Source organism: Notamacropus eugenii, chromosome 1 (assembly GCF_028372415.1).
Source record: "Notamacropus eugenii isolate mMacEug1 chromosome 1, mMacEug1.pri_v2, whole genome shotgun sequence".
Lineage (NCBI taxonomy): Eukaryota > Metazoa > Chordata > Mammalia > Diprotodontia > Macropodidae > Notamacropus > Notamacropus eugenii.
In genome coordinates this window covers 715,398,956-715,425,599 of record NC_092872.1, presented here as the reverse complement: position 1 = coordinate 715,425,599, position 26,644 = coordinate 715,398,956, and the positions used below count along the sequence as shown (strand labels likewise).

General features: G+C 40.1%; 1 protein-coding gene across 9 annotated transcripts in view; it reads right to left on the bottom strand.

Annotated features, from left to right (window-relative positions):
- Nucleotides 1–25,649, bottom strand: part of CNOT1 (CCR4-NOT transcription complex subunit 1) — a 103,879-nt gene extending 78,230 nt beyond the window's left edge. For all 9 annotated transcript variants that reach the window (XM_072636622.1, XM_072636627.1, XM_072636624.1 and 6 more), the window contains exons 1-2: nt 25,187–25,649; nt 11,686–11,960 (exon numbers count right to left, since the gene is read on the bottom strand). In XM_072636622.1, the coding sequence (XP_072492723.1) occupies nt 11,686–11,787 (102 nt within the window). In that variant the 5' untranslated portion in view covers nt 11,788–11,960; nt 25,187–25,649. The remainder of the gene's footprint in view (nt 1–11,685; nt 11,961–25,186) is intronic.
- Nucleotides 25,650–26,644: the final 995 nt, after the last annotated feature.

Here is a 26,644-nt window from a genome sequence, read left to right as displayed (position 1 = left end):
AAAACCTGGAAAGAACTGATGCAAGGTGAAGCAAGCAGAACCAGGAGAACATCATATACAGCAATACTATATGATGATCATTGAATGACTTAGCTATTCTGAGCCATACAATGATCTAAGACGATTCTGAAGGTATCATGATGAAAAATGCCTCCAGAGAAAGAACTGATGGAGTCTGAATGCAGATCAAAGCTGCTATTTTTCACTTTTATTTTTTTCATGGTTTTTTTTTTTTGGTCTCTGCTTCCTTTCACAACATGACTAATATGAAAATATGTTTTGCATGACTGCACATGTATAATCTATAACAAAATGCTTGCCATCTCAAGAAGGGGGTGGGAAGGAGAGAATTTGAAACTCAAAATTCTTAAAAACAACACATTAAAAATTGTTTTTACATGCAACTGAGAAAAAATAAATTAATTTTGTTCTTTTTTAAAGAAACGGACTGGTTCACTCTAAAACTAGCAATTACTTGTTCTTAGTCTCGGAACAGTAAGATGAAGATCGCTAAATATAAACACTTGTGGTATTTTTTAAATTTAGTAGTTTAATCCTGGACATTTTACAACAAATGCAGACTTTAACAACCAGTAGGGATACACACACATACTCCTACTTAATGTTTTGTTTCTCAAGTCTGTATATGTGTGTGAGAGCTATTTAAGCTGAGTGTAAGATCTTAGTATGGAAACTCCCTCCCCATTAATAGCTATTGGGACACACTGCTTAAAATAACAGTAGTTGTAGAGAACACACATATAGACATACACCTAAGTTCTGTGAGAGGAAGGACTTAAACCCAAAGATTCTGGACTCCCAGAGCCAGCCCTCTTTCCATCATGACATTCTTCCTCTTTTGGAAGACATTGAACCGAGCCTCATTTAAATACTACTCCACTCTCATCAAGGGGAAGGAACAGTGTATGGGTCCTGGTGGAGTTATTTATAGGGATGGTTGATGGCTGACTTATGTGTAGAAAAATATAATATCCAAGCATTCACAGGTAAGCTGCTAAATTAGAGATGATTCACTTCCCAATGACACGTTACAAATTTTGGAAAATAATTTTTTAAAAACTACTGCTTTCTGCCATAGCCACAAAAAAAAAAACAGATTTACATAAAATACTCATGTCTCATAGATTCTCTAAAGAACTTTTTTTTAAGTCTAAAATCAGCTCTGAGGAAGTTTGGCTTTTAGAAATGTGAGGATTCTGTTACTATTTTAAATTCATTATTTTGCTAGAGCTTATTCACAATTTAATCTATGAAAAAAAAAAAGACTGCCCTGCCAATCCTAAGAGACTCTTCTAGGCTTCCCACTAAGTTTTCCACTGGAGGCTGACACAGGCAAACAGGCTGGAGGCCTTCATCCTTTGCTTCCGACACTGGAAGGTTACTGATGAGGTACTCTGGCAGTCCACCTATACCTTATTCTTAACCATGTAATCAGCCCATTTTCTTTTCCTCTTATATTATCCTTGATAATATCTTTTACAAATGGTTTTCTGAGTTCCTCACTGCTTCTAAATCTAGCCTGTTCACACCCACTTCTTCTTTGCCCCTGGTACAGATACTCATATTAACTCTTCTCAGGCAGATGTATTCCTTATCTCATTGCCATAGTTCAAGTGGTTGACTGTCAGTATTTCAAAAAAATATAATAAAAATGAGTCTTCACTTTGTGAGAAGCTTGCCATCAGTAAAGGAGTCCTACAGTTTTCTTAAGCCCACTCCCCTTCTTCTGATCAATGCTGGACCCACTTTGTCCACCTGTACTTTGTCTCAGGTTATACACCAGTGTGCAAATTACCTGGGCCAACCAATAATTTTGCTCTGATTTCACTATCCTAAAGGGTTGACCATGGTGTCTGTACTTCTGACACTAGGCTGACAGAAAATGGCTTGAACTTGATGTGAAACTAGAATGAGTTGGTTTCCCCAGTGAATTCTGTCAGCTGAATGCTAAATGTCATGCAAAGAACATGTATTTAGCTGTTCACTTCTGTAGTGTTTTAATTCTGTGATTATTAACTAACTCTAATTTTTTGCATTTTTACTGCAAAAGTGGTGGCAGCTCTCAGAGAGTATACTCCAATGACATGGAGGTGTTAAACTGACTGTTGGTGGGGGGAAGCCAAGTCTTTCAAGGATCATTCAAGCCCACAATGAAGCAGGATCAGTCACACCAAAGCATAAAGTGCAGCTGAAAAGCTAAAAAAAAAAAAAAAAACATGCTAAGAACAATCTATTGTTGCAAACAGCCTAATTAATCCTCAGAAAACAAGTAAAGCCCTTCAGAAGGCTCTGGCCTCTGGAGTCATTGTTATTGATGCTTCTACAATGCAATGTAGGCTTCTTATAGATAGATAGAAAAACCAAAGACTAGAACACTGACGATTGGAAAGAAAGTAATTTTTACTGATCAAGCTCAGTTTTTCATTCAAGGCACTGTCAGCAAGTCCAAGTATGACCTTGAGATCCAGGTATAATCAGAATATTAAAAAGGTTTGGGCAGTTTTTATTTTAAACTTTCATTGGCCTGGAAAACTTGTCCCTATTGAAGGAATGATAAACTCTGATAAATATACCAACATGTTGTAAAGCAGAATTGCTTCAGAATTAGAGAAGTTCCCAAATGGGAACCTCTCTCCAAATGGAGAGGAAATGCTGCAACATGATCTAGCCATAGGTGAGAAATTGGTTAAGAAAGTTACCCAAGAGACAGAGCAAAGCTTGCTTCAAAGGCCATGGAAACTTAACTTGTTTAAACACCAATGAAAACTTATAAATCAAGCTAAACTTAGGGAAATTGGACTAGTCAAAGTATGCTTAGTCTCAAATACGCTAAAAGTAGTTTCATGAAAAAAAATTAAAGAGCATGTCAAAAATTTATTCAACTCAATGGCCAAACACAAAATGCTAGTTTAGGACTGAGAGAACCTAGGGTTTATTACCTGTGTGACATCACACAAGACACCTGACCTTTTCTGAGCCTGTTTCCTCTCCTGTATGTAAGAAGAGGAGCTGAACCAGACATCTAAGATTACTCTCCACTTCACTTCTAAATCAAAAGATTACAGATTCACAACTAGAAGAGTTCAGAAGCCATTCAGTCCAATTCCCTCATTTTTCAAATATGGAAACTGAGATCTAGAGGTTTCTTACTCAAGGTCATACAAGTAATGAGGATCAGAGATGGGATACTGTCTCCAGTCAGCACTCTTCTCCATGTACTATGTTTCCTCTGAAATCTGTGGCAATTGTGAGCAAAGACAGCATTCATAAATTGTGGTGGCTAGAACAATACACATGTGTGCATGTATACATGCACCACCTAAACTTGAAGAAAACACCATGCAGGCACGATACCTGCTTTGGAGTTACAGGACCCAAGTTAAAATCCTCACTGCCACTTGCTACTTTAGCTTGGGAAGAGCATAATCTCTTTAAGACTCTAAAATGAAGCATCTGAATTAGATATCCCCAGTGTTTCAAGTATATACTCTAAGACTGGCATAGTCTTTGCAACCTAGGTAACTTCCAAAACACCAGGGGAAAATTTCTATCAGTGAATTCATGTATTATCCCTAATAAAATGCACTAAAGTTTCTCACATTTTGTTGTATATTCTTCATCACAAAAAAGTAATATAGGATTAGAATATGGATACACTCTTCTACCATTAGCCATTCACTCTTACCCATATTAATAAAGAGCACTCCTTACCAGTTTCCATTCACCTACAAATTGGTTGAATTTGATTTTAATTGCTACAAGTACAAAGTGTTCAACATGATGCATACTTTCAAAAGTCTTCCACCCACCCTAAAAAACTGACGTAGCAAGTAAAGGCAATCTGATGAAGAAGTTGGGGGTCTGAATGAAACTCTGAAAGAGGTGGCCAGGGATACACATGTAAAATTATTCCTGGAAAAAGGAACCAAATTTAAAACTGTTAGCGGGGTTTCTGTTTATCAAGAATCATTCAGAAACTTTCAAATGGTTTAGAAAGAATATCATTGTTTTTGTTCCCTTAATCACTTAAACCAAGTGCCTTAGTAGAAAAACAACTGTTACCTCATTCATCCCCATGGGATATCAGAATATACAGCTCTTTAGGATGTCATGCTACAGGCTTACTGGTGAAGTTAGTCAACAGACTTAATAGACCACAGAACTCTTTCAAATTCAGTTCCTAAATGATTGCCAAAAATTATACACTGATCTTTACTGGACAATTATTTGACAATAAAGCTTAGTTGTTATCTCCTTTTATGCTCCCCCCACAAATGAATGTAAAATGCCATCTTGGGATCACGGTGACCAATTCCACAATGAAATTCAAAGGCAATAAAAGTCAAATTGATAAGCCACTTTTCTTCTGCACTGAATGAACGAATGAAAAAAGTATTTATTAAATGATTATTGTGCGCCAAGCCCTATGCTAAGCACTGGTGACAACTTGCCCCCAAGGAGCTTACATTCTAATAGAGGAAGACAACACACAAAGAGGAAGTAATGACCAGGAAGGTGTTGTGTTAGTCAATAAACACTTAATAATCATCTACAAAGTGCCAGCTAGGTGCAGGAAATACAAAGAAAGATGCAAAGGGCCTGTGGTCAAGCTCACGAAATAATGGGGGAAACAATACAAAAACAATTACATGCAAACAAGCTACATACAAGATAAATTGGAGACAATCAAGAATGGGAAGGCATTAGCATTAAGGGAGACTGGGAAAGGTTTCCTGGCAAAAGGTTGGATTTTTCAAAACAAGGAAACAGAGATAAAGAGGGAGAGAATTCCAGGCATGGAAGATGGCCAGCTAAAATGTCCATTAGTTAGCAGACAGATATGTTGTTCAAATAACAGCGAGGAGACCAGTGTCACTGGACTGCAGAATGTGTAGATGTTGAGGGGGGTAAGGGAGAGGAGAAAGACATAAGAAGCCTGGGGGATTTGAATGCCAGATGATGTTATATTTGATCCTGGGTAATGGAGAGCCACCCATTGGTGTTCACTTTGGGAGAGCTGGGGAAGTGGGAGTTGGACAGAAAGAGAATGTGACATGATTGGACCTGAATTTTAGGAATATCACTTAGAGCTGAGTGCAGAATGGACTAGAATGGGGAGAGACTTGAGGCAAGCAGACTTACCAACAGCTACTGCAATAGTCCAGCTGAGAGGTGATGAGGGCCTGCACCAGAATGGGGGCAGTGTCAAAGGAAAGAAAAGGACATATAGGAGAAATATCAGGAATCAACAGGCCTTGGCAACAGACTGGATATAGGAGTGAAGGTGGGGAGAGTGAAGGATGACACCTAGGTTGTGAGCCTGGGTGACTGGGAGGATGGTGGTACTAAACAGTGGATAGGTTTTAAGGGAAAGTTAATGAGCTCAGTTTTAGAAAAGGAAGCTAGAGGGAATTGTGTCTTGTTAGTTCTTCAACTCTGCCCAGTGTTTATTGTCTGTCTCCCTCTCTTGTTTCCTTTTGAAATAATATTTCCTTTAAGGTTAACAAAGTACTTTTCTCAAAACAACCCTGTTAGGTTGAGTAGTACAGACCTATTTTATGAATAAGGAAAATAGCCTAAAAAGATTAATAAAAAAAAAAAAAAGCAAGAGAGAACTCTGTAAGCAAAATGCTGACAGCATGAGCTACATCATTTATTTTCTGTGCAACTGGCTGGTGACTGGTCTCCACGAGTAGCAGTGTAGGAAAAGATGCTCCACCACGAAACAGACAAAAAGTCACACTGTCATCAAACCATGTACCTCAACTCTCACAGCCTTCTTGCCTCCACCACACTTTCTAGGATGGAGGATACTTCAATGGCTTTTTCCACCCCTGAGAAGGTGGTAAGACAAGATACACAAGAACATCAAAAACTGAGACTAAGACCAGAAAAGCTACAAGAGAACATAGAACTAGCAAAGCCTAAAAAAGCACTAAAGCTCAAAACAAATGGAGGCTAGCAAAGGAAACAAAAGACAATGAACAAGTTTTAAAAGCTATCTTGTTCAAAGCAGACAGGGCAAGTAAAACAGATGAGAATGTAGGCACAAGTGCTCAAATATTCACCCCTTTTTCTGGTCTGGGAAGAACACACACACACACACACACACACACAAATGGCTCACCAGCAGATGACCTCCAAAGCTCACTACATAGAAGAAAGCATCCAGTTGTCCTTAATGAATTCACATCATGAAGCCCTGACTCCAGTATCCCAGGGAACTAAACATGACTGCTGGGCCCTTGTCAGTGACTTCCAAAAAAACAATACAGAACTAGAGAGGTGCCTTAGGACTAGAGTCTCTGAACTAAGACTGGTAACCATGACAAATTTCTAACACATAAAAGAGATGATTAGTGAACATCTACAAAAGGAAGAAAAGTTATTTCAAACTAACTTCATTTCTTTTTTTTAAAATTTATTTATTTAACTTTTAACATCCATTTTCACAAAATTTTAGGTTCCAAATTTTCTCCCCATTTGTCCCCTACCCCTACCCCAAAACACCGAGCATTCTAATTTGCCCCTATCACCAATCTGCCCTCTCTTCTATCATCCTTCCATTCCCTTGTTCCTATCTTCTCTTTTGTCCTGTAGGGCCAGATAACTTTCTATACCTTATTACCTGTATTTCTTGTTCCCTAGTAGCAAGAACAGTACTCAACAGTTGTTCCTAAAACTTTGAGTTCCAACTTCTCTTCATCCCTCCCTCCCTACCCATTCCCTTTGGGAAGACAAGCAATTCAATATAGGCCATATCTGTGTAGTTTTGCAAATGACTTCCCTAATACTCATGTTGTGTAAAACTAACTATATTTCCCTCCATCCTATCCTGCCCCCCATTGCTTCTATTCTCTCTTTTGATGCTGTCCCTCCCCAAGAGTGCTGACTTCAAATTGCTCCCTCCTCCCATTGCCCTCCCTTCCATCATGCCCCCCACCCTGCTTATCCCCTTCACCCCCACATTCCTGTATTGTAAGACAGGTTTTCATACCAAAATGAGTGTGCATTTTATTCCTTCCTTCAGTCAAATGCGATGAGAGTAAACTTCATGTTTTTTTCTCACCTCCCCTCTTTTTCCCTCCACTAAAAAGTCTTTTGCTTGCCTCTTTTATGAGAGATAATTTGCCCCATTCCATTTCTCCCTTTCTCGTCCCAATGTATTTCTTTCCCACAGCTTAATTTCATTTTTTTTAAAAGTTTCAAGAGTTACAAATATTGTCTTTCCATGTAGGAATGCAAACAGTTCAACTTTAGTAAGTCCCTTATGACTTCTCTCTGCTCTTTGCCTTTTCATGCTTCTCTTCATTCTTATGTTTGAAAGTCAAATTTTCTTTTCAGCTCTGGTCTTTTCATCAAGAATGCTTGAAAGTCCTTGATTTCATTGAAAGACCAGTTTTTCCCCTGAAATATTATACTCAGTTTTGCTGGGTAGGTGATTCTTGGTTTTAGTCCTAGTTTCTTTGACTTCTGGAATATCATATTCCACACCCTTCGATCCCTTAATGTAGAAGCTGCTAGATCTTGTGTTATCCTGATTGCATTTCCACAATACTTGAATTGTTTCTTTCTAGCTGCTTGCAATATTTTCTCCTTGACCTGGGAACTCTGGAATTTGGCCACAATGTTCCTAGGAGTTTCTCTTTTTGGATCTCTTTCAGATGGTGATCGGTGGATTCCTTGAATACTTATTTTGCCCTCTGGTTCTAGAATCTCAGGGCAGTTTTCCTTGATAATTTCATGAAAGATGATGTCTAGGCTCTTTTTTTGATCATGGCTTTCAGGTAGTCCCATTATTTTTAAATTGTCTCTCCTGGATCTGTTTTCCAGGTCAGTTCTTTTTCCAATGAGATATTTCACCTTATCTTCCATTTTGTCATTCTTTTGGTTTTCTTTTGTGATTTCTTGGTTTCTCATAAAGTCATTAGCCTCCATCTGTTCCATTCTAATTTTGAAAGAACTATTTTCTTCAGTGAGCTTTTGAACCTCCTTTTCCATTTGGCTAATTCTGCTTTTGAAAGCATTCTTCTCCTCATTGGCTTTTTGAACCTCTTTTGCCAATTGAGTTAGCCTATTTTTCAAGGTGTTATTTTCTTCAGCATTTTTTTGGGTCTCCTTTAGCAAGGTGTTGACCTGCTTTTCATGCTTTTCTTACATCTCTCTCATTTCTCTTCCCAGTTTTTCCTCCACCTCTCTAATTTGATTTTCAAAATCCTTTTTGAGCTCTTCCATGGCCTGAGCCCATTGAATATTTATTATGGATGTTTGGGTTACAGAAGCCTTGAATTCTGTGTCTTTCCCTGATGGTAAGCCTTGTTCTTCCTCATCTGAAAGGATGGGAGGAGATATCTGTTCAGCAAGAAAGTAACCTTCTATGGTCTTATTTTTTTCCCTTTTCTGGGCATTTTCCCAGCCAGTGACTTGACTTCTGAGTGTCCTCTCCACACCCACCTCGCCTCCAGACCTGCCCAGCCAGTGCTTGGGGTCTGAGATTCAAATGCTGCTCCCCAGCCTCAGGGCTTTTGGCTGGGGCGGGGCTGCTATTCAGCGTGAGATTAAGTTCAGGTGCTCAGGTTGGGGCAGGGCCACCTCACAGGGGCTCAGTTCCCTCAGGGGGTTTATGCAGAGACCTTCAACAATGGATCAGAGCTCCTGCCTGCTTTGGGAGCCCCAGTCTGCTGCTACCTTTGCTGCTGCCTCCCGAGGCAGCCTGAGTTATGGGGACACCCCGCACCCCTCTCTGCGAGCCAAAAAGACTCTCTCACTGACCTTTAGCTCCTGTGGGTGGAGGGACTTGCGCAGCTGCTGGAGATTCTGTCCCTGAAACCTGCTCGGATCTGCTCCTCTCAGTACCGCACGGCCGAGTCAGAGCTGGGCTCTGCTCCAGGTCCCGTGCGTGACTGATCTTTGGTGTCAGTTTTTCAGGTTTCTCTGGAACAGAAATCTCCTCTGCTCCGTAGTTTTGTGGCTTCTGCTGCTCCAGAATTTGTTGGGAGTTCTTCTTTACAGGTATTTTATGGGCTGTGGGTTTCGGAGCTAGCATACGTGTCTTTCTACTTAGCCATCTTGGCTCCTCCCCTCCTCATTTCCTTTTTTGATAAGGTACTTGATTGGTAAATCAAAGGAACCTTCTAGGAAAAGGATTATAGGTTTAGAACTGGAAGAAACCTCAGGTTATCTAGTCCAATAACCTTATTTTACAGATAAGGAAACTGAGTCTCAGAAAGGTAAAGACTTATTCAATGTGACTGCTAGTAATGAGAAAAACTAGTACCTGAACCCTACAGCTCCAGCCATCCTACTCTAAGCAGTTTAGGTTCTAACAAAAAATCTGACGAAAGTTTTTCATCCCATTTTTCAAGACTGGCAGAAATAGGTAAATTTGGAACTGGTTGAATAGTCAGACCCAAAGAGTAGAAAGAGCAGATATCAATACTAGTTTATTACTATTAAGTGATAGTTCAATGACAACTTAGATAAAGGCATAGATGGTTATATGCTTCTCAAAATCACAGAGGACGCTAGAAGGGATGATTTATTTCTTTACTACTTTATTTCTTTAGTACTTCTTTAGTAAAGGCACTTTCCTCACAATTATGTGAGGTAAGAAATACATCAAATATTCTCCTTAGAGGCTCTAAAATTAAATAATTTGTTCATGATCACGTAAGATAGTGACAAAAACAGGATTTGAACTTAGACCCTCTGACTCCAAAACTAGTATTCTATCCCCTCCCTGTACCCTGATGCCTCACAATGTTCAATGAAACCCAAGAAACTCATGCTACAATTAAAATATTGGCCTGAATAAAATTTGATAGGAATAAAAAACCTTACGTTTGTGTTCAAAATAATGAATTTTACAAGTACAAAATGCAGGTGTAGCTAACATCAACCTATCTGAAAAACACCAAGGGATTTTAGCCAACTACCAGCTCAAAATGAACCAACAGTATGACACAGTAGCCAAAAATCCCAAATGCTATCTTTGTCTATATGGAGAAAGGGACAAGGTACAAAATTAAGGAGAGCCACATCTCACCATCCACTGGTCTGTAGTAAAACCAGGTATTTGAAATGCATTATTAAGCCAAAAAAGATGGTAAAGGGCCTTGTGATCATACACTATCAAGTACCAAGGTCTGTTGAAAGCCTGTGGATACTGAATTGAAGAAGACTCCTGGGGGATGTGAAAGCAGTCTTGAAGTACTTTAAAAACAAGAATTAGAACTGCCATCCAAAAGCAAAAAGGATGCCAAGATGTGGTGACTTCTCCTTCCTTGGAGATCTTCAAGTAGAGGCGACATGACCACTGGGTATATTATAATGAGGATTCATATAGATGGGTTGAGCAAGTGATTATGCTCTGCTTGACCAGAGAACTAAATCAAGAACATAAGTGACTTACAAACACAGAATCTTGCAGCAAAGGCTAGATATCACTTGTCTGATAAGATATAGAGGCAATGCTTATTCAGGTATAGGCTAGACTAAATGGTCCTTCCAACTCTGCAGTACTGTGGTTCTATGAAATCTGAGGCCATGGACTGCTAAGTATACCTCAATAAGTTCTGAAGGTATCACTGTATTATAGGACAGTTTAATTACGGATATTTATAATGAAAACTTTAAGTCATGTAACCAAAAGATGAAGAAAAATTAGCCAGCATACGCTGAGCGTATTAAGTCAGGAAAATTTTAGGAAGATTTCCAATAAAAAATATTTTGGCACTCAAATATTTCATTTGTCATTTCCATGGAATAATATCATCCCCTTATACCAGATATACACAGGGATCCAGAAAACATAGCTATAATCTGCTCTGCTACCACAACAAAAATTTAGTTGCAAACAGAACGTGTTGAAATTAGGAGCACTATATAGGCAGGATTCAGAGAAAAGGTCACAAATCAAAATGAACTCTAACACTGGCCAGATTAGCAAAATCTGCAACTCACTTCACCTTTATCGGCTACACAGGTTCAAAACAGGATGTTCAAACAAATGTTACCTTAGATGTAATTTATTCTGTGATTAAACGCAGTAATGATTAGATGCAGCAATAACACACAGTTAGAGGTGACTAATCCAAGTTCTAAGAACTAATACAGCTCCACAACTTCTTTTCAATTTTCTTGCTTTAGCTAGAAACCCCATCACATATAAGCCAAAGAGCAAAAAGGATTCTGGCAGCCAAAACAAATTACCAAAGCCCAAAAGCTCTTGTACTTTTGTTTGTAATAATTATGTAACAAATATCAGGTATAAACTGTCATGTCAAGATTTTTAAATGAAGAATAAGGCAAGTTCCAAAGTCTTCAGTTAGAAAACAAGCTTCAGAAGATGTGTACCTGAAGAAAATTATTATGCTTTATATCCTGGGACATGGAGGGAATTCCCTTAAAAACAATTTATGATTGAACATTCACTAAGAGTAAGTAAACTGCTATTAAAATCAAAGGAGCAGATGGGCCCTTGAAACCAAAAGGAGATTGAATCACTGAATTCTCAGACAATCTGAATTGTAAGTTAGCAAACTAGGGGAAAACCTGGCAGTATTATCCTATGACACATAAGAACAGTGAAGTAAGCAAACCCAAAGAGCTTGTCAGCTTCCCCCTCATTTATCAAATGGCACATTCTCTGGTGGGTTTACTCACATGCTGTATTTCCTGCTGGCTGGCTCGGTAGTTTTTCTTGGTTAAATTGTCCACCAGGTAGCTGATTTGAGACAAGGCCAGCGAGAGCGAGTCAAGATTCATTGCTGGTTGGGGCGGAAGCAGGCGGCCGAGCCCGGCGCAAAATCACCATTATTCCCCTTTAGTCACCTCAGAGACAGGTTAATTCTTTCTTGTAATCAGCCTATATCTGATTTCTGTAGAATTTCTTCAGTTCTTCTTTACCAAGGATCTTATTCTGTTCTGAAACATGGCACCTGAAAGAGATTCAAAATTCCAAATGATACCTAATTTTTTTTAGAAATAAAAGCCCACAAAAAAAAACTTTAAAAAAAAATCTCCTCACAAGCGAGCTGCCGATGTTTCCTCAGCCCCTTTCCAGTTCCAGAATCAGGATCAGAGAAATTGCTGTTCCCAAATTGCTCCACCTAATGGTATATCAATCTCCTACCCCATGACTCCATTCACCATCCCTATAAAATGAACCAAAAAGCCTTTCCCCTGGGTCCCACTTACCCCTCTATGTGTACGATCCCATTCTTAAAATTTAAGCTCGCAGGGGTAGGAAAGGTTTTCCTTTCTATGTATATCCTTATCAAATGTTCTGATCTATATCTGGCCACTGAACCCAGATGGCTCCAAAGAAAGTGAGGCTGGTAACTTTGCATAGCCCTCCCTCACTTAAACCCAATTCACTGGCATGGCATGGCATGGCCTCCCCAATGTCATGGTCCTCTTCCAGAACAAAGGATAAACAATAATATCCCATGTACTGTGCTTGGCACTTAAATAGTATTTAAATTCATACACCTAGGCAAAAGAAAAAGATGGGGATGAAGACAGAACGTACAATGTCTAGTATGGTTTTACTAGTGTTAAGCACTTTGGACTCAGCTGAGGCATAAGCAATTTAAAATACCATTGAATGATGGTAATGATTCCAGCATTCTACCAAATAATGTCCTACCATTCACCAATATTACTGTTTTCCTCTATGTTAACAAGTTAACTCATTTTTACTACAATTTACATGTAACAGGAAAATATTTATTCCAATCTGTCAGAGGCAAAAAAAGAGACCCATTTATCCCACTTTTACTTAAGCTTCTTTTCAACCTTGCAAAACTAATAGCTTGCAAAGAATACACAATTTAATTCACTTGGCTACCAAAATATTTCCTAAGAGAGTCAGATAGTTCTGACTGCTGTTTCCTTTAAAGTTGTATGTAAGACAGTAAAATATCTGTTTGAACAGCAAGTCAAAACCATTAGAATCACATTCCTTCTAACTGTGTAGAAAAAAGCAAAACAGCTAAAATCAAAGCAAGCTCATCAGTTGAATTCCAGAACTTGAAGGCATTACAGAGACTGCCTGTACAGGGCTGCCCAAGTTCTAAGTAGAATTCACTTAACCCATTCCCTCTGTTTCCACAGTACTTGGCATGTCTTTACTGCTTTTGTTTTACACACTACTCTGTATAACTAGTTCAAAGACTAAAAGGTAGAATCCAGTTTTAATTACTTTGATGGGGACAGTCTTCTCCAGTGCTGACTCAGAAATGCAGACAAAGCAGTGCAGAACTTGAGTTTTAGACCTAGTTCTGTCAATAAATAACAGTTTAACCTTGGACAAGTCACCAGAACACTCTAGGTCTCAGTTTCTTTATTGGTAAGATGAGAAGTTGGGAGGGAGGAGATGATTACTAAAAATCCCTTCAAACATTCTGAAGAATCCCCAACCTCTATAATAGAAGCCTACTGCTGCATCAGAAAGAGTACATTGTTCAGCGGACACAAAGCAAATGTTTGTTTACACAGAGTAAAGAGTAGAAATAGGGAGAGAGAAGCTCAAGGATAAATGCAGGGTGGTGTACAAAGCATTGCACCCTAAGGGAATAAATACTGCTGTGTTTCTAGCTACCTCTTAACTGGAATGCAGTAAGATATCCTAATATAAAATATCAGTATTATAAGTTAGCAATACCAACACAGGCTTCCTCAGAAATTGGTTTTAGGTCCACTGCAAAACTTCAAAGACACGTATCTCTAGAAACATTACACATGGTGGTTAAATTCTTAGAGCAGTTCACAAAAGTCTGGATAGAGCACTGTGCTAGTAAAAACTTAACTACTGTGTGGCACGATATTTCTATGGGAACCTCATATTAAATTATTTTAAATAAGTAGAGAAGGAATATATTTCAGATTCCAGAATTCACAAGGATATGAACAGAAAACCAATGTGCACCACAGTATGCTTTGTAAATTGCCACATCTATACGAAGATAGGCTTATGGCAGCAGTTCAAAGTAATGCACTTATGCTTTAAGGTTTATATTGTCTCAAAGGGACCTATTCTTTTGGAGCAGAGTGGGCCCATGAAATTTCAACCTAATAATACCTCAAGCTCCAAGCCACTTCAAAGCAAAGACTATGATAGGCCAAAGAAACCACCTGGACAAGATTCCTGTAACAGTGTCCAACATTATTAAATTCAGATCTCTCCCAGCCAAAGGAGTATATTTTGCCATCTCCTACAAATTAAAATTGTCTTGGGTTTGTCAGCTCTCTCTAATACACCTCTCAATTTCCCACTAGGAAAATGCTTTGATAGCTTATCTACAGATAATAAATATTCTTACAAAAGTTTTTTAAATCATCAGTTCAAGATTTCTGAATGAAATGTCATTCTTAAAGCATCCACTTTACAGGTGTTAAAATACAGTTATTATATAAAGAAATACCATGTCATAAGATGAGGGGATGATAAAAGGGAAGGGCAGACTGGAGGAAAGAGGTAAATCTGAATGCATGCCATCTGGGGTGGAGAGGTGGGGAAAGAATGAGGAGAAAATTTGGAAGTCAAAATCTTGTGGAAATGAATGTTGAAAACTAAAACTAAGTAAATAAATTTAAACTTTGAAAAAGAAAAATAGCATGCAGATACTCAATGTTTCCTTACTAAATGGACAGAGACTTGTGAAACCTATTATATAGAATTTCTCTTTTAATATAATTCACTGGATCTAAAACACAGACTTGTAAAATGGGACAAGGAAACAGACTCCTTACACTGAGGTAGACTCATCCTAATTTTTGCAACTTAATTGTGTACAAGGTACTAAAGTATGCATCCTGTCCTCAGTGAGCTCACAATCTAGCAGAAAATGTAAGCTATGTCCACAAATATAATATAGAATGGAAAGTATGAGAAAGGGAAAAGTACTAGCTCAAGAGAGTAATAGATTACTTCCAGATAGCAGGAAAAAAGGAAGGAAGGATTCATGTTATGTTTTATTGTTCAGTCATGTTTGACTCTTCATGACCCCATTTTGGGGTTTTCTTAGGAGATACCAGAGTGATTTTGCCATTTCCTTCTCCAGCTTATTTTACAGATGAGGAAACTGATGCAAACAGGATTAAAAGGGACTTGTCCAGAGGCACACAGTGTCTCAGGTCACATTTGAACTCAGAAAGATGAGTCTTTCTGATGCCAGGGCCCATCCCTCTATCCATTGTACCACCTACCTAGGTGTCCCCATGTTATGCTATCAAAGCTATTTTTTCACTATTACTCAATTTAATTCAAAGAACAAGTATTAAGTACCTGCATTGTACCGGGAGAAATGCAAAGTTTCAATAAGACAAACCCTACCCTAAAGAAGCTTAGTCTAATAGAAAATGACATTTACAATCATAATTCATAAATGTATTAAAGAGTTGGCTTCACATTGACATGGGCCTTGAATGAACTTTTTAACCTGTTAAGCCAAAGGGAATCACGGAAGATATTTCATCAAAGTAACTAGAAATTAAATTTGGAAGATTAGTACAATGGGGTGTGAGGAAGAAATTAGCTGAAGAGGCAGGAAGACCTATCAGAAGCCAAGTAAAGCCAGTAAAGGAAGGTACTAAGAGTGGGAATACAAGAAAGAAAAATAACACAAAGAGAACAGAATAAAAAGAAATAGAACCCAAGCTGTTTATGAGAAGGATCACACCAAAACTTTAAACATAAGAAAATGAGTGTCAGTACAGAAGTAGTAAGACTCAGAGTAGGAATAGTATGGTGAATTTGATGGGACATTTGGACATTCAAAGATTTGTTATGCAGGCAGTTGGATAAATCCATCTGGAGAAAAGAAGTTAGACTGAAAATAAAGTTTTAGCAATCAACTATATATAAATTATAAATAAGTTATGGGAGCTACTGACATGATCAATGGAATGGAACAAAAGGCCTAAAAAAGATGAGAAGTGGAGAGAGATAGGAGGAAAACCAAAAGGATAATGCGTCTGAAGCCAAAGAATGAGAGGAGACTGTTCAGAGAGGGGGATAATTAACAGTGTCAAAAGTTATAGAGAAATCAGGAAGAAATCTGAAGACAGTCATTAGACTCAGGGATTAGGAACTCACTGGTGACTAGAGATATTTTCAACATAGGGTAGAGGCAGGGAAGTCAAATGGCAACAAAAGTATGACACTGCAATCAATCACGCAGAAAGAGGTTTTCAAGAAGCTTTACCTGTTTTTAAAAAGTATCCCCTTACTCAGCCACCCAGTCAGTACAGGCATTAAAAACAATAATAACCCTTTTAAAACATCGACTGTTATCCTTCAACTTTGACATTATGGTTTCAGAATTGATTTGATACAGGATAATCTGAAAATAACTGCTTCAACAAGAACAATCAAGTCAATGAATCCTATTTGCATAAATAAAATTTATATCATGCCAGATTAAAATACATCTGAAATGCTCAACATGTCTTTACAGACTATGTATTTTATTGAAGGGACAGCTGCCAACTGCATCTTAGGACTTCCCGAACCATACTTGGATGCAACCTCCAAGAAACTCAGCTAGATGGCACAGTGGATAGAGCTTGACTCCAGGCCCCACATTCAAGCCACGGCACCACCTAGCTGGAGTCAGGAAGGACTGAGTTCAAATATGACCTCAGTTATTAACTAGCCGCATGACCGTGGACAAGTCTCTTTTCCTCATATGTAAAATGAGCTGGAGAAGAAAAAGGCAAACTACTCCAGTATCTTAACCAAGAAAACCCTAAATGGGGTCACAAAGAGTCAGAAATAACTGAAATGACTGACCAAACCTCTGAAAAAATATTTCCTTAACCAGAAGCAACAATTACATTAGTTAGGTGAAGAGGGGTATTTGGTACTATGTGTCATAAGGTTGTTGCAGAGATCATTGTTAACCTTTAGCCTCAAGACCACACATATCTTTAGTTCATTACAACATTTAACAGTCACAGCAATTTGTGACTCCCTTGGTTAGGCCAAAATCTAGTTGGCCTTACACCTTTATTCAACTCTCTTCCTACCCTGCTCCCCACCCCTCATGCGCCCCCCCCCCCCCCATCCTGGCTATTTTCTGATTTTTCACTCACAAGTTTCATGTACAACTAATTAGGGTATATAAAGTTCATAAAGCTTTTAACTCTCACAAATCACATGTGCTAATACCAAGGAAATGGATCTCTCTTCTCTTCCTCACTTTTGGAGCTGGGGTGGGAAAAGACCAGATCAAGGATAACCAAACAATTGGTAAGATACACATTCAGATAAGACATATACAAAATAAATACACAGTGACTTGGGGGAGGAGTGGAACAAGGGAAAGTATTCCAGGCATGGGAAAAGAGAGGGAACAACTTATACAAAGAGGATCAAGCAAGCTAGCTTGTCTGGTGCTGTATGCCTCAGTGTGTGTGCATGCGCACGTGTGTCTGGGAGAGTGGAGAGATTGGAAGGAGATATAAATGTGTAATCAAGTCTGAAAATGAGGCTAGAGCCAGACTGTGAAGGGTTTTAAAAGCCAATAGTATGTTATTTTATCACAGAGGAAACAGGGCACCACAGAAGCTTCTTGAGCAGATGAGTGACAGGATCAGACCTGTGATTTAGAAAAACAATGTGGTAGTTGTATGGAGACTAAAGAGGGGAAAGCACTGGATATTGGAAGATTAATTAAGAAGATATAGTCCAGGGATGATGAAAATGTAGACTACAGAGGTTATGCTGTAAGAAAGGGGGACAGATGTAAGATATTGAGGAGTCAAGTTTGACTACTTAGAAAAGTTCTTTATCTAAAATCCTAGAAATGTGTAAAACAAGTTACTCCTTTAAAAATAAAAATTATACTACACGGTAGCTTTAAAAAAAAATTAGAATGACTCCTTTGATAGTCATCTTAACGGTACAACTGTGACACTTTCAGCTTTCTTTTTAGCCCCACACATAACTACTTTAAAAAAAAAAAAATCACTCCAACCCTCAGTTTCCATTCCTTTTTTTTTTCTTTTAAATGCATAATGGCTATCAAAGTGGTTCCTATATATAACTTTCCATTACTAATGGAGGGATAACTATGAATAACTCAAACATGGTTGGCCAAAATAATTTATGTTCATATGTGAAAAGCACTGAATAGCTTATATTTTTTCCTAGAAGGGGGAAAGAGCTATAAAGAATAAACATGCTTAACTGTAGGAATGTCAAGTTTGAAATTAAGAATTTTCCACGAATATGCCATTAAAGAATAATCAAGAAATGGTTTTATACAGCATAGAGAAATATGCCACTTTGAGCATTTCGTTTTGCTCAACTAAAAATACAAACCAGTATTTTATTTTTAATTTCAAGCTCTACTAACACCAAGCCAGATTATACAACTGGATGGAAAATTACTCAATCTAGTAGTGCTATGTGAATCTTAACATATTTTGCACAACACACAGCAGGGTGACACAGTAGATACAGGTGGCCTCAGAGTCAAGACCTGGGTTCAAGTCCTGCCTCAGACATATGGCTAAGTGAGTCAGCAAGTGACTTAACCTTTCAGTTGCTGCAGACAACTAAGCCAGACTAAAAGGCTTATCAGTGTATCTGCAATAATAAATGGGAGTTTAGGAGTCAGTTTTATTTAGCAGAGTGGCTAATTTACTTAAGTCCCCTCACACTTTAAAAAGATTAAGAAATAAGAGGATGCCAGGAAGGTTAAGAAGCCTGATTCTAAGATGGAGGGTGAGGGTGGAGGGGAGAGACTGGAACAATTCTAACCTCCAACACCTCACTACAACTTTCAAATGGATATCTAAATACCATGTTTTCCAAAATCTACTTTTTAAGCTAGATTTTTCAACAACGTAATACATATAAGATTGTAAGAAGTCAATAACTGTAGAGTGTTCTTCAATTATTAAAAAAAAGTGGTCACCCTAGAAATCCACATAGAGAAGACAGAACAACAGAAAATAACACCAAGTCAGGAGGCCCAGATTAGAATTGATACTCCAAGCAAACACTAGTGACTTCTTACGTTACTTACTTACTTACATTACTACTATTCTAATGCAATCCTTTCTCCCTTAAATAGCTTTTCTATCTTAACCTACTTCCTTTCTTAGATAAGTCACAAATTACAACAAAATTAAGCATTAAATGTTCATACTCATCTTAAGAGAATGCCTTTTCATACATTAGCATGTTTGTGAACTTCTCTAGGACAAGTCAGGACATGGGATAGCACCAGGTCAGAGACTACAGTAGAACTCAAAAAGGGAAATAACAGAGATAATTCTTATTTTAAGAATGCGCACAATGCCAGATAATTTACTCTCCGTGGTATATGGAAGGATTCACTGTGTGGTTAGCTGCATGTGTTACAATTATGGTTACAGGTATTATGGTGCACAGCAACATAAAGGCATCATCTTCAAAACTTGCTTTGGACACACAAGTTAACGATCCCACTACACTATACTCCAAATTGTTTAGTTAGTGATGATAAATGTGTTCTTGTCTAGGTGCAAACCTGGACAAATTGTCTTATGATCAGTTTTGTGACCATTCAACAACTCAAGTCTTTAATTCTTACTTTCAACTTGTACAAAGTCAATGCTCCCACTTTAACTTCCAGATTCAGACTTTTTGAAAAGCCATCAGTGAATTTACAACACCACAATGGGAGGGAAAGAAAAGCCATTCATAAACAGGTAATACTAAAATGCATTGATTCCTACTAAAGAACATCATTCCCACCAAAACAGAATGATATCCAACAAATATCTGAGCTCTTCATCCGAGAGTTTACCACCTGAAGTCACCGGCTAGTGGAGGGGGGATAAGCTATCTACAGGCAGAATAAAACGTTCAGGGGAAGTAAAGTTCATTTCTATATTACCTCTGTGGGCACAGAAAAAGGAAAAGAGAATCTGTCTTCAAGGAGGTCAGTGAGAGGGCTTGTGAACTGAACTCAATACAACAGAACACAGGCTGGGCCAAAAGATACAAGCAAAATGCTACAGGAACACAGGGAGAGCTGATGTCCAGCTTGAAAGAGACAAGGAACAAGAAAGGTTTGTCATGGAAGTTGTATTTGAGCTGGTCCTTGAAAGGTGAGTGCAATTTCAACAGGTGGGCAGAATATGGGAGGCAGAAAAAACAATATGAACAAGGACAATTTGGTTAAAGCAGAGTGTGACAGGAAGTAGTGAGATAAACCTACAATCAGGGTCAGCACGGATTTGTAGGACTTCTACTGCAGGGGTTCTTAACCCAGACTCCATTTTTAAAAAATATTTTCTATTTCAACATAATTGGTTTTCTTCATAAACCTATGTATTTTACTGTATCCATCTAAAAACATTATTCTGAGGAGTTCACAGATTTCACCAGACAGTCAATGGGGTCCAAAACGCACGCAAAAAAGGGTTAAGAACATCTGGTCTAAAACCAAGAAAGAATTTGGGCTATATGTATGTGTTAAGCAACAGAAAGCCCCTGAAGATTATGTAAGCAGAATACCATGATCCAAAAAGGGAGAAAAGTGGAGACAAGTAACTAGGACATATTGTGATGGAACCAAGTATCGAACCTTGTTTTTATGCAATGACTAACAACAGCTAGCATTTATACAGCACCTCCTATGTGCCAGACACTTAGGTAGGAGCTTTGCAAATATTAATCCATTCATCCTCACACAACCCAGTAAGTGCTATGAACATCCCCATTTTACAGTTGAGGAAACTGAGACAGAGATCAAGTGAACACTCAAGTAGTTAAGTGCCTGAGTCTGAATTTCTAACTCCAGAGCCAATGCTATATCCACTGCGCCACCTTATTGTCCTTTTCTGTACAAGGACTAGTTAAGAGGCTATTGAGGGACTGAGTAAAAGAAGAGCAGAGAACAACAATGGCATAAAGTAGGGTGACAGCAGTTTTAAAAATGGTACCTTGAACAATATACTGGGAAGGATCATAGTATCACCCACTTCCAACTGGATCACCCCTAGTCACCTGGACTTTTGTCTTGCCGCTGGACTCTGGAGGACAGGGCAAGGCTGAGAGCTTAGCAAAGTTCTGCCTCACTTACATCCAATTCACACCTAAGTCAAAACATCACTCCCACCCCCCCACCCCCAAGTCATTGATCCTCTTCCAGAATGAAGGACTAACAACAGTATCAGAGTTAGGGAGGTTATCTAGTATAACCTCTCCCTTTACAGATAAAGAAACTTAGGCCCAGTGAGATTAAATGAAGAAAGGAGAGAGACAAGGTTCAAGAAATTAGTCAAGAACAGCATTTCAAGGAATGAACATAAAACACCACAGAGACCCAGCTAATACCCAGCAGAGTTCAAATTGAAGTGCATTCTATATAAAGGGAAGATACAACTGGTTTGTCTGCAAAATCACATTGTGCTGGTGATACCAAGCTCCAGAACATTTCAAAGCCTCTAAGATCCATAATGGCTCAGAGTTCTATCAACACAAGAAAAAAACACATAGATGACGGATATATACTGGACAGATTATAATGCATATACCTCTGGGACAAACGTTCTATACTAAAAATGAAGAAATAAAGAGAAGAAAGATAAGCAGGATTGTAACAGGGAACCTGCAAACAACTTAAAAGAACCCAAGCTTCTCCTGAAACAAAGGCCCATCTTTTTGTCAATAAACTTCCAGTGATGCTATACAATTTCATGCTTTTAGATCACTATCTTAAAAGTATTAAAGTTGCAGGTCATTCAAAGAGTAATTGAGAGGGGGCATATGAAGAAGGTAAGTAGCACCATTTTACTAGAGAATCCTGGGGGAGCATTAGTGTAAATTGTAAAGGGTGTCACAGCACTGACTGGAAAAGAAGACACAGATCAATCAATCCACAAGAAATCATGAAGCACTTTAGTAATGTAGGAGGCATTGTGCCAAGAAGTGGGGTACGAAGAGAAGCAAAAACTGAGGAATAACCAATCGAACCAACCCAAGAGGGTCAAAGGACCTACAGGAAGGCACCTAGCACATCAGCTCAACCTCTCTTGAAGGATTTACCAGAGCACAGGGATAAGAGTTACACAGGCTAAGAAAGTGGAGGCAGGAAAGGGCTTCAATCTGCACTATAAAAAGAAGTACTCACAGATCCATGTTCAGTAATAAAGGCTGAGCGCAATACAATTTAATACCAATCTGCTCCTAAGGAAATGATAAAAAGACTCTGGGGGTGGGAATCTTTTTCTGAGAAACTCATTTATAAAGCAATATAAAAGTTACAGGTGTGTTAATATTCCAAAACAAGCTAAAGTACCTGGCAAAAATTATTTTAGGTATAAAGTACCAATAACATATGGACTAGTCACTCTGCATGGTAATGGCTCCTATTCTTGCCTCAGGTGCCTATGTATATATGTGTATGAGTGTGTATGTATACATATACATATACACACATGCATATATAAATTAAAGCAAACAAATTTAAAAGCATATTTTAAACCACAAAAACAATGAAAATTAAGTTAAATTTAAGGTAGCATTGCATCTCAAAACTACCAACTGTCTATCTTGATCCAAAGCTCACACCTCTTCTATTGGCTTAAGCGTTTCCAATAGCCTTTTCCCATACCCACTACATCCTTACCAACTTACAAATAATAACTTACTAACCTACAACTAAATTAGTTGTCTGGATGACAGAAAATGTTTAGCTGTGAGGCCTTCCTAAATACATCTGTGCAGATGTAAATGCTGCAAAAAGTAAAAACTGAGAATACATGGGTAAATTTCAGTTAGAAATTCTAACACTAAAAAAACTTTCCTGCAACTTGTTATAGATCCATTTAACATTTTAGGAGTCTTTTAGTAACTATGACAAGCACTGAAAGAACCCAGAAATATTTACTCTAGTTTTAAGCAGTAACTATATTATAGTCATAATAAAACTTCCTCACATTCCTGCTTTTCTTCAATTGCAGCAATTTGCTCAAAAATCCTTAGAAGTCTACTTATAATTACAAGCTTACTTACACAGAACATTGTTCAAAGGTCAAATTCAGTTTATTTGGTTTTACTTTAAAATATGAGGCACACTTGAGACCATGCAAATTTTAAAAAAAAGCGCCTCTATCACTTTTATCCTTAACCTTTGCTTTTTAAAAGTTAACCTCAGATTCAAGATTTAAGCAGAAAGAGCATTACTGGTTTTTCTATCTCCATAGCTGAGATTGATGTCTCAATAGGATGCCATTTTGAAGTTTCCCAGCAAGAACTTCAGACTAGTTTGAGGACTTAGAATAAGGTCAGGAATGCATAGTAAATGAAGAAATTTAGAATGTCAGTACATCAGTCAATACATTTTTTAAGGATTCCTGAAAAATCACATTTTATTCTATTACGATAAAAAATAAACTAAATTCCTGAAGAGGCCATTTTAAAATGGCAGCATACCACTTTTTACTTCCAGAAGTGCAAATATTTTTAAATGCTCAGTTTTGTTTTTAAAAAAAAAGTTGCCTAAAAGCATACTACTGATATTCTACCAAATAAATTTCCCTCTTTTGGAAAGAATGCTACAAATTTCCTGACTTCCTTACAGAATGACACCTTGTCTGAATTCTGGGAGGTCACAAATTTTAGGAAGTATAAAACTAGGCAATAAGATCCACAACTCAGTATCTGGCTTAAAAAAACTGTGATTACCTTAGAGAAAAAGACTATATTTTTAAATTTAGTCAAGGATATTGGGGGGAGGGAGGAAGTTAAGGGGCCACTTCATTTAAATTATATCTTAAATAACAGAAGATTTGGCATTTTCAAGATGCTGAAAAAATTCAAGGTCTTCTATCTGAAGCTGAAAGGTTGGGAGTGAAGACAACAACTTGAGCTACCCCTTGCAGATGGTTCCACCGTGGTGCCTAAAGCTTATTAAACTTCTTCTGAAGAGTCTAGGACCCAAAACGTTGTTGCCAAAAGGCCTGCATGTTCAAGTCAGTTTTACCAAAATGCTTGCGTTAGAGCTGAGATACTCCACAAAGGTCTAAAGCCTCCTGGAGCTGCAAAGAAGTAGTTTCATTCTCTCAGAAAAACAATGTAACAAGTACCAGTCTCCGGAAAGGGGAGCCATTAACAGTAACATTAACCCTCTGCTAAGTCTTTGCAAGATAAATAATTCTCACCCGAATCACAAAAACTGTCAGTTTTAATGTTCTAAGTTTTTGTATCCTCACTCACTGTAACCAAAGTATCCAACGTTTCTCCAGCAGCCTAAGGACGTCTCCGTAAGCAGAGAAAAGGGGCTGTCACTCAGACCCAAGGGGAGAGGGTCCCGGGGGTTCTGAGACTCCCCTTCCCTGGTTCACTTATTACAAGAACGGGGGGGAGCTCCCCAGCAATGGGGTTGAGGCTCCTTTTCCCTCCGATCGATGACAAGCAGTTTTGTTTCCCCTTTCTGCTTTTCCTCCTGTTCCCCGGGCCTGGCACACAGTAGGCGGACCTGACGGCCGGGCCCTCACTAAGCGCTGGCTGCTTTCTCTACTACCAAAGGCGAAGTCCAGGCAGAGACCGGAAGGGCTGGCACACAGCAGGCACTTGGTGCCAGGGGACTTGGCTGCTAAGGAGCAAGGGCTGGGGGCGGCCTCAGGCACTGGCACCCAGTAGGCCCTTTGGGGAGCGCCGTCCCCTCGGAGCCGCGTCCAGGGGAGGCTCCGGCCGCACCGAGGCCTACAAGTGTCCCGCCCGCAGGGGGCGGCACGTGTGAGTGTGTTTGTGTGTGTTTGTGTGAGTGCGCGTCCGCGCGCGCGTGGACGTGGGGACGCGCGGCTGTCGCGGAGAACCAGCTGGGGGCCGCCCTCCTCTCCAGGGGAAGCCGGCCCCACGGGGCCCCCGGCGCTGACAGCGTGCGCGGCGCGGCGGGGCGGCGGCGCGGCCCGGCCCAGGCCTCGGCCCCCCGGCTCTCCAGCCCCGGGGCCTTCCCGCCGGTCCCCGAGCGGGGGAGGAGCGGGCCGGGTCCCGGGCCCTCCCCTCCCCACCCGCCTCCCTCCGCGGCCCGGGAAGAGGCGCCTCCGATGGCCACGGGACGCCCCCCCCCACACCTCGCTCCCCTCCCCCAGCCCGCGTCCGCGTTCCGGAGCTGACGCTGCGGGCGACTCTCCGGGCCCCCCCTACGGCCGGGCTCACCTCAGGCGGCTCCGGGGGCGCTGGACACAGGCAGGCTCCTGGGTCCCGGGCTCTCCCTCTCCTCGTCCCTCCTCCCCCTCCTCTCTCTCTCTCTTTCTCTCTCTCGCTCGCTCTCTCTTCTCTCTCCTCTCTCCTCTCTCCCTCTCGCTCACTCCCTTTCTCTCTCTCTCTCTCTCTCTCTCTCTCTCTCTCTTTCCTCTCTCTCTCTTTCCTCTCTCTCCCTCTCTCTCTTCTTCGGTTAACTCCGCTTGTTTCTCGACAAAATGGCGCCGGAGGTCGCGCGCTCACGTCGCGGCCTTTCCCCTCCCCGTTTCCATTTCACCATTCGCTGCCTGCTCGGGGCGGGAGGTCCTGGAACTGGACCAATCACGATTCCAGACCTGTGACTTCTATCCAATCAGTGATCCGGGACCGCGGATTTAAACCAATCACATGCTATCACTCGAGGAAAGTAAGGAAGAAGCCCGGCTCTTTCTATCAACCACCAATCCAAACTAATCTTTCGCGGGCCTTGGCCAATGGCCGCTCACCGGTCCCTCGGGAGCTGGAGTCAGGCCGCTCGCGCCTGCGCTCGTGAATCGGGCCAATGAGAGTATGTCTATGCTTCGATTTGAGGCTTCTCGAACATCCCGCCTGCTCTCGAGAGCTTTGACCAATAGGATCGCGGCGTTGCATCCCTGAGCAACAATAAATGAAGAGGAAGGGAGCCGAGGGGGACGTGGGGAGAATAAAATGCCCACAGGCGGGAATTTCTTTTGCACCCATAGGATTTTTCTCCCCTCCCTTCTTTCGAGAGTAACACAGCTCAGAGGTCCCCCATTCAAGAGATCAAAGTGACAGTCTGGATTCCCCGCTTTCTCTTCTCTTGAAGTCATGAGGGCCATCCCCACTCCCGAGCTACCCCATTACAAATACCTCCTTTTGACTGCCCCCCATCTCCGGACTACATTTCCCATTATGCAACGCAGCCTCGGGCGAGGGAGGGTGGAGGAACGAACGCTTGCGCGTTGCATTTTGGGATACGTAGTTTCCCCAGAGGTTAAAAGTTGTAGGGGGAGTAGTCTTTGGAGCGAGGCATGCTGGGAGCTGTAGTCCGTTGTGCTTTACACCTGGCCTTTAAAGAGAAAGGTTCCAGGAGGCTGCCCTAGTTTACCTGTCTTCCCCATATCCTGTCTAGGTGGAGTCTCCTCCTTGTAAAGCGACCCCTAAACATCCTCAGAAATACCAACTGAGAGAGCTAGACCTTGCAAATCAGCCAGTCAAAGCCTCTTGTTTTCCAAAAGGGGACCTGTCCAAAGTCACCAGACTGGGAAGGATCCTTTGCCTTTGGGATGCCAAAGCTGGAAAGGACTTCAGAGACACACACACACACACACCCAATCCAAGTCAATTCAACAAGTCCCCTTATTCCACAGAGGAGTAAACGGAGCTTAGGTGACCTGGCCATGGGAGGTAGCC